The sequence below is a fragment of the Aulonocara stuartgranti genome (genome assembly GCF_965226115.1).
Source record: "Aulonocara stuartgranti genome assembly, chromosome: 5".
In the NCBI taxonomy this organism is placed as follows: domain Eukaryota; kingdom Metazoa; phylum Chordata; class Actinopteri; order Cichliformes; family Cichlidae; genus Aulonocara; species Aulonocara stuartgranti.
Genome location: NC_138943.1, coordinates 3186087 through 3194887, shown reverse-complemented (window position 1 = coordinate 3194887; position 8801 = coordinate 3186087). Strand labels below are relative to the sequence as shown.

General features: G+C 37.2%; 2 protein-coding genes across 2 annotated transcripts; both read right to left on the bottom strand.

The window, feature by feature from the left end:
* Nucleotides 1-433: 433 nt before the first annotated feature.
* LOC309707387 (odorant receptor 131-2-like) lies at nucleotides 434-1852 on the bottom strand (the record flags this gene model as incomplete). Its single annotated transcript, XM_082534696.1, has 4 exons — nucleotides 1815-1852; nucleotides 1506-1678; nucleotides 492-1064; nucleotides 434-439 (listed from the first exon to the last, which is right to left on the bottom strand). Exons 2-4 carry the CDS (start codon nucleotides 1659-1661, stop codon nucleotides 434-436), a joined length of 735 nt encoding a protein of 244 aa, XP_082390822.1. The 5' UTR covers nucleotides 1662-1678; nucleotides 1815-1852.
* Nucleotides 1853-3545: 1693 nt separating this feature from the next.
* On the bottom strand, nucleotides 3546-8196 carry LOC309706829 (odorant receptor 131-2-like). Its single transcript, XM_082533736.1, has 3 exons — nucleotides 7888-8196; nucleotides 6563-6722; nucleotides 3546-4506 (listed from the first exon to the last, which is right to left on the bottom strand). The coding sequence occupies exons 2-3, from the start codon at nucleotides 6710-6712 to the stop codon at nucleotides 3718-3720; spliced, it is 939 nt and encodes a 312-aa protein (XP_082389862.1). The 5' UTR covers nucleotides 6713-6722; nucleotides 7888-8196; the 3' UTR covers nucleotides 3546-3717.
* Between the last annotated feature and the right edge of the window lie 605 nt (nucleotides 8197-8801).

The window sequence follows — 8801 nt, the reverse complement described above, 5'->3', positions numbered from 1 at the left end:
CCAGCAGTGACCAAGGACACCCAAATATATGTCACACATCATGCACAGACCTGTTATCTGATTAAAAACTTTTAAATGAATTATAATATTGCATATAAGCTTTTGTGCAGAGTTTGTAATCTTTCAACTTCCTCCTTGGTTGTGTTAAACAACATTATATTTACACTAAATATTTTAATGTAGTTCAGCTATGAAAACAGCAGAGGTTATACAAAATGACATGCTGAAAATATGTTCCCATCTAAAATCAGTATATGAGTTGGATATGTATTGCTGTTTTATGACGACCGTATTATCTTTGGAAGGTTGTTCACTGCACACAAATGCCTTTTCAAGAACTTTCTGAAAGTCTTGTCACGTAATCCATAGATTATAGGACTTCCTAAGCGAGGGAGAACTTGGTTAATAATAAAAGTGGCAAAGTTTATGTCACTTAGCCCTTCAGGAAAAAAGTATACCAGGAGTTTGATTAACGGAGGTTGCACATAAACCGTTGTGCACAACAGCACCTGAAACCCATGAATCAGGATGGTGTTTCTTGCTTTTTTAGTATCTGAATCAGCACATCTAGCCACAAACAAAATTTGGCAGTAAGTGTACAACAGTGTGACCGAAACTAGCACCAGAAACAGTGTGTGGGATGCATCCCTCTTCTTTACACTATAGCTGCTCCGAAACACAGAATCTCTGTTGCAGACCACTCTCGACTGTAAGAACTGTGAAGACTCAACGGCCAAGAGAATGAACAGATCTGGCAAAATGGAAAGTGAACTTATTGCCCAGATTATTCCAATTACAATATATGTTCTTTTGACTGTACATATGTAGCTGTATCGAAGAGGGATGCAGACAGAAACACAACACTCTGCTGCCATAAAAGCTATATTAAGAGGAGTGTTTTGTGTGGTAAAGATCGCCGGCAAGATGAGTAACAAACAGAGGGAGACGTGGATGGTGTGGAATGCGTACGAGAAGATGAAGAGGGAAATGCTGGTTGACAGTTGGATGATATCGTTAAACACCAAGTGGATGAACAGGATGTAGCGAGGGTTCAACTTGAAGATCTGATTTAAATGACATAATTAATTATTAGTGTTGAATATATCTTTAGAGTAAGGTTAAAGAAAGGCAGAGGTTAAAACAACAGTTGATTTAAAAAGACATTTTTTCAGAAAGCGTTACTGTAAAAACATGTACATATTAAAATTAGATTAAGTATTGCTTCACAGAAACAATAAATCACATAGAGGTGAATTATTGAGTTAGTAGAGAGACACCCAAATAATATCCAAAAATAAGCTAACATTGAAAGTAATAAGGTCTACATCAAAAGCAAGCATTTCTAAATGATATTCTTGTACAGCAGACAAGCTCAGCCTTCGAACCAAAGGAACCTGAGCTGGAAACAAACAAAAAAATCAACTTAAAATAAAAAAATAATAAAGATAACAAAATATGATAACTCTTTGACAGGTAAAGTAGAGTAGCAGGCCTACTTTACACACATGATACTTGTTGAATGTGTGGATCATGGTGGCATTAATGTAGTTTATGGTGATGCCCAACACAACAACGGTCACATTCTTGCCAACAGCTTTGACAAATGTCTTCCAGTAATTCAAAGTTATTGTTGCATTGCTGTCAACTTGTGTCAAATTCATATCAGCATCCAAAGAACCTGTTTCAGGGGCAAAAAACAGTCAACGGTGCAAAGTACAGCAAATATGATCAGTGTTACATTGTGAACAGTTCTGTGGTGGTTCTTTTTTCATTTCCAATAAAAGAAGTGTGAAGTGAAGCATGACAGTACTGACCTTGAATGGATTTTGATCCTAATGTGATTGTGGTATTGCAGCAGCCTTTTTATACAGAGTGAGTACACATGGACGGTGGCGGGTGGGGGTTGATCTATGATACATGTGTGCACAGTTTATCCAAAGCCCAATGAGATCTGAGAATTTTTAAAAATAATTCTAAATTATACATTAGATAAATTCTTACTCTCTTCAAAGCCAACATGAAGAGAACAAGCAGGAGGAGAATATAACAGGCCGGGATTTTTGTGATTGTGTAGCTGATGACAAACATCCACACGGTCACACGAAACATGTCATTGACCATCATGTAAAGTAAAAACCTGGGATTACTGCAGAAAAGCTGAAGGGTGAAATAAAAGACCGGACAAATGGCGAAAAGGTTTAACAAGCAGGGGAGTCATTTACATCATTCACACAAAGAACTATAAAATATTGTGAGATATGTTATGAACACCAGAATTTTATCACTTTTATTGTAGAAATGTAAATTCTGTTACACAAAATGAACTTTTCTAATTTAACGGCAAGACATATTTTAACCTGTAACATTTTTAAAAGCAGGGTTAAACTGTATACAGTTATGTTCATTGTGTTTGAAATTGTAATCTTACATGCACTACAACTTTGTGTATTTGATTTAAATGAGGGAAATCAGTTCTTGCATCAGTAACTATTTATTTAAAGGAAGGACTTCTCTACAGCCAAAACTAATTCTTTCTCCTCATGCATGTAACCAAAGGCAGCTTTTGGAAAGGTTGTCAGCATAGAGTTCACTTACATTTCTAGTCTGGACTATTTAAGCCAGATTTCTTTTGCTTATAATTAACTTGACACCAGATAGCTAATCAGTGCATAAATTCTGATAATTACACAAACGTTTTTCTTGACATTAGACATGTTTAGTGGCTTCAGCTTTAAACATACATATATGTCCTAAATGATCCACAGCAGTTGTTGCTCATCACAAAATGTTCCAAGTGTTGCAAATACATTTTTCACTGTTTGCACCCTAAAGGAGTACTTAACTGTACCTCATGCAAAAATTTAAATTTTGACAGACTTTACAAAAGCTCTCTGATAAAGGATTTTAATTATTGCTAAATATAAATAAAATTATGCTGCTTATCAAAAGAACATGGAAATTTGAAGCATGGATTCAAATTAAGTGAAAAAAGAAAAAGGTATTTACAAAAACAAACATAAAATTGTTTACAATTACACAAGCTTTTAAATCCAGTTAAAAGTTCCTTAAACAAGATAACTGAATGATTATAATTATCATCTGCACATACAGTACTATGCACTGTAAATGTCCACGACGACATGAACATGCTTTCCAGCATCTTTATTCTTTTATTTATCGGTTGCTGTCATGTTACATACACAGCTGCAGCTTTCCTGCTGTGCAGCTGAACACTTCTACAACTGGGGGTGGTCAGAGGGCCCGGTGGCGCCAGTGTCCGGCAGCCTCGCCTCTGTCAGTGCGCCCCAGGGTGGCTGTGGCTACAATGTAGCTGCCATCACCAGTGTGTGAATGTGTGTGTGAATGGGTGGATGACTGGATATGTAAAGCGCTTTGGGGTCCTTAGGGACTAGTAAAGCGCTATATAAATACAGGCCATTTACCATTTACCATTTACAACAACAGCAGGCAGAGCACAGATTTTAACCTGGTGAGGTGTGATTGCGATGTTGCGCAGGTGCGTCCACCTTCCCTGCTGCGGCCGACCACGCCCCGCAACATACACAAATTAACAATATAAAAACCATAAATATATAACAATACCAATTAATATATAAGACTAATCAAGCTATCAAGATTTTTATTAGATGTTCATGGCATTTCAACTTACATGACTGAATGAACTGAACAGAGGTATAGGGGCCAGGACATTCACTTTTACCTATTTTGATTGTCTGATTTATGTACAGTGATTTTACACAACAGATTCCCTTTCAAGAACTTCCTAAAAGTTTTGTCACGAATGCCGTAGATAATGGGGCTGATGGATCGTGGCAGTATTTGAACTGTAACATAGATCACGAAGAGGGAATCAGTGTAATTCGTAGGAAACCATTTCTGCAGAGCATTTGTTAAGTGGGGAGCTGCATATGTTGCCATGCACAGCAGCAGCTGAAACCCGTGCAGGAGGATTGTGTTTTTGGCTTTCTTGGCATCTTTGCTTGCTGTTTTGGCAGTGAATAGGATCTTTAGGTACGTGTAAATGATAGTAACCCAAACTATAACTAGAAACACTCCATATGTAATATCCCTCTTCTGGATGATGAGGGGATGTGGAAAGACAGTGTTTCTGAGACAAAACACACGAGAATGAAAAAAATCCAGGGGTTCTGTGGCCAAGGTGATGAATAGATCAGGAAGGACAGACAATGTTGTGATCATCCAAATTAAACTAATCAAGATTAAAGTTCTTTGGACAGTGCAAATCTGAACATGACGCAAGGGGAAACAGATGGCTATGTAGCATTCCACTGCCATGCAAGCCAGGTTCAGAGGGGAATTTTCAGTGGTGAAGAGAGCGAGCAACATAAAGATGCAGCAGACGGAGACATTGAGTTTGTAGATGGTGTAGCTGATGATGAACAGGATGGCAGTCAGCATCACTTGGACCATGTCATTGATCACCAGGTGAATGAAGAGGACATATCTGGGATTCTTGTAGAAAATCTGGAGAGGTATAGGAAAACAATGTTTGAAAACAATTCTGTTTAGGCAACACGTTTAAAATTTTCAATTTTGAAAGGCAAGGCATCTTTGCTTTGAATAGTGCCCCTTCAACCACAAGCAGTAGAAAAGGATGGATATCGTCAAATGGTGCAATTTCTTAAGAGACATGTAGACACCGTTTCCACAGATACTGGTTGCATCTCATCATTATGCGTGAGATGTCATTTAGCACTGATGCTTTGACACACTGGTTGTGTCTCCAGATTAGTTTTGATTTTGTATGATTTCAACTTTGTACAGGTCATCCTGTTAAAGAGATCGGATTTCACTGGGACTTTCCTGTTTCCTGTTTAAAGCTTCATGCCTGATTACTAGGGGTGCAACGATATTCGTATCGATATTGAACCGTTCGATACAGTGCTTTCGGTTCGGTACGCATATGTATCGAACAATACAACATTTGTAATTTATTTTATCAACTTTCCTTCTGACGATGCTGTCTGTGTTGAGCGCTGAGTGAATCTGCGTTCGACTACTCCGCCTAGGCTGCACTGTCGAGCGCAGATCCACTGAGCGCTCAACACAGACAGCATAGTCAGAAGGAAGAGCACAGGGCAAACTAGCAAGACAGAAGTTAAGCTCTCCTTGCAACATGGACCTCCCCCACCCTCATTCAGATCTGGCGTTTGGAATTATTTTGGTTTTCATGTGACGTATGACCCTGAAGGTAAGCGAGTCATGGACTAAAGTAAAACAGTATGTTGGATGTGCCATGCAATGCTCAATTACATGGGTGGAAACTAGTGTGTTAGCGCAGTTAGCTCGTTAACGTGTTGGCCGTCTAGCCCCATGCACGGGGCGATCGGCGGTAGCTCGTTAACGGAGATTTGCCGTGTTGTGGCGTTAAGGTCATTTCAACGAGATTAACCTGAAAGCACTAGTGGGAACACAACGAATATGACTGCACATTTACGCCGACATCATCCTAGACAAAAACAACAAGCATGCTACTAACTTTAGCCGAGTCATTTAGACAGCTGTTAGCACATGATTCTCCTTATGCTGCTGAGAATATAGCCCAGAAGAAGCGGATAGTATAGCTTTTATTTTGGAAAGAGACATTTCTCTGTAATAAACTCTCTTTTCCAAAGATGAGTGATTCCTCAATCAGATACAGGGCTTGCAATATCGCTAGCCCGACGTCCCGGGGCTAGCAATTTTTCCAGTCGGGCTATTGTAGGAAGGAAAAATATATGTCAATGCTTTTGCATTCTTTCAGAAATGTAGCTGGGTAATTATGTCATTGGCATCGGTGAGCCACTGTCAATATGTGACATATTGAAATTGCGTTTGAATTTGCGCTTGTTTTTTTGCTTTCACTTTGCAATCGTGCGAACTGTGTATAGAGAGCGACAGCACTGATCTGTGAGTGATGATAATTTGTGCACCAATTCCTCTGACATCGTCTTATTAATCGTTAGCTTACTATGCAAACATGACAAGTAAAATCTCCCGCAGCAAGCTTAAACATGTGAGAGGTTGATCGCGCAGAGAATCGCTGAGCTTATGTGAGTGTGTGTGTAAAAGCAGCAGGATATATATTTTAGTTCTGCTGAGCCAAATAAGACAGGTCAGGGTGAAGAAGTGACAGCCAAAGAAAAGCTTACCACAAAACGGAGAAGTTATGACAAATCAGACTATAAGGCAAAAAGAAAGTGCAGCTTTATGGTTTCATGGACAAAATAATTTCTGTGGCTGCAATATGACGAGCTAAATAACCAGGGGTGCACATAAGTGGTCCGCAGGTGCGCATTCGCTGTCAAAATAAAAAACACGCACAAGGGTTAGGGTTAAATTTAAAAACTGTACTTTTGAGTTAAAATATATATTTATAATTTTAATAAATGACAAATTAAAAAGGCATGAACATTTTTTTTGTATCGAAAAAATATCGAACCGTGATACCAAAGTATCGAACCGAACCGAACCGTGAATTTTGTGTATCGTTGCACCCCTACTGATTACATAAGTGGTCATGAAAGAAAGACTACAAGACCTGGTGTTTGCAGAACGTGTGAATGAGGTTGGCATTGATGTAGCCGATGGAGATGCCAAGGAACACGACAATCAAATTCTTGGTCACAGCTTTAGCAAATGAGTCTCGATACTGTAAGACTACAGTCACATTGCCAGATGATGCATTCATCTCTTGACAGCTGAAAAGAAACAATAAATATTATATTTTTAAGTAATAAGTAATATTTCCATCACATTTCCACTGAGTAATTCACAAGTGCATGAAAATAAAGATTTTAAAGATTTTAAATTTGTGATTCGAGTGGTAAAAGTGGCACTTTGTCCTTTTGGCAAACGCATTAACTGACAAGTACATCTCAGTACAAGTTCACTGAGATGGTGAAAAAGTCTGCAACCATCAGTATAGAAAAGCTTTACATAAGGAGCTTGGGACAACTGTTGTTGTGATTTGCTTCTATATTAAGAAAATGTCATTAACCAGTTACACATTTACTTACAATGCTATCATAATTTCATCATTTTATCATTATGTCACTTTTAAATATCAAGGCTATCATGACATCCCTACAAGTTATGAATTCATCACTGTAAAAGATGACATTCAAAAAACAACATTGTGAGAAAAATGTTAGAGAAATTCAAAAAGGAAAAAAAAAAAACAAAACACACAATTTATTAAAGAAAATTAAAGAGCCCTTGTTGAGTTGCAGGTATTGGCCCCTTATGGTAAAGTTACTTTGAAAAGGTAATCATCAATTATAATACTGGTAATATTAATAATACTAAAACAACCAGAGACAATTTTATAATATAAAATAAAAAATAAACATACATGAACATTTAGGGCTGATCAAACTTCACAAAACAGGCACACATGAGGCATTGCTCTTTCCCTCATGTTGTTTTACATCGCAGAGCTTGTGTTGTATATGAGTTTTTTACTTATAACCTTTGAAAGACCGTGCAGTAAGAAAAAGGAAGCCTGACTTGCATAACCTCTGAAGCAAAGAGTAAATATATCTATATAATAAGTATAATTTTAACATTCAACTGAAGCATGATGATGGAAAGGACTATATAATTTAATTTTGATTATTTTTTCATCTACATTTTTTCTAAACTTTTCTAAACTGAAGTGTAAATTAATGTATATCTCTTTTAACATGTTAGTGTGTTATCAGCTGAAAACCCTGTTTTACACATTTAAAAACAATATCATTTGTAAATAGCTGCAGTTTTCAAGAAGAGCTCAAGCAGGCCTATATAATGTACATTTGCATATACATCATGACAATGGTGTCAGAATATAGTTAAAAGCAAAATGTAGTTGGAGGTGGTACTTACCTGCTTGCATCTAAACACCAACATAATGCAGCAGATAATCTTATACAGGTTTATGGTGTCCTGGGATTCCTTGTGTGTGTGCACAGGACAAGATCAATATGGTTAGCATTGCATGTTTGATTCTTATAGATTTATTAGAACACCTGTCATAAAAACAAGAAAACACAAATATTTTAGAATTTTGTTTAAAAATGTTTTCTTGGCAATTAGCAAACTGTTTTTGTGCACAAATTTGAATTGGCACACTGGACTTTATCTGCCATTTTTGTGGACCAACTCCTGTGGTTAGGAACAGCAGGTCAATAATCATAATTTGGCAAACCAAAACTAATAATGTGCTTTACAATTTATTTTGCTTTTTCTAAAACAGCATGGTTATGTTATTAACATTTTATTAAATGAAAGATTACTTCATCCAGCACACTCAAACTGTTTGCTGGAATTATGGATAAAAGCCTTACAAAAAGTATAATGTGTCCTGCAACAGAAAGAAAAACATCATATTAAGGTTTTATCAAGAAAATACACCAATAAAAGGTGTAGCATTTCATAGTTACGTGGAGCTCAAGACATTCAACATTGGCTAACATGTCAGCTATGTCTGAACAAAGTCCAAGAGCACAGTTACAAGCTTTTAAAACATATTTGCACTGAAGTACTTCAGTAATTAATTTGTATACTAAAACATTCCAAGCCATGTTGTGCCTACCTGCATTTATGCATTTAGATCACTACAGCAGCATGACATCAGATTTTATATGAAGTTTGGTGTGAGGTCCTTCAAGGATTCAGAATTATTAGTTCAGATGCAGATGTAATGCAGGTGTGAGACTGTAAACTCATCAGGGCTACTAGGGTGATGAGTCGTGTGAGCAGTATGCTGATTTTTCCATAAACATCTTTACAAGCATCAT

What these genes read in the sequence shown, in the direction of transcription:
- LOC309706829 (XM_082533736.1), bottom strand. Translation starts at nt 6,712, where the DNA reads ATGAATGCATCATCTGGCAATGTGACTGTAGTCTTACAGTATCGAGAC. An exon ending in ACACGTTCTGCAAACACCAG is followed by an intron (nt 4,507 to 6,562) that starts GTCTTGTAGTCT and finishes ATACCTCTCCAG; the next exon opens with ATTTTCTACAAGAATCCCAG.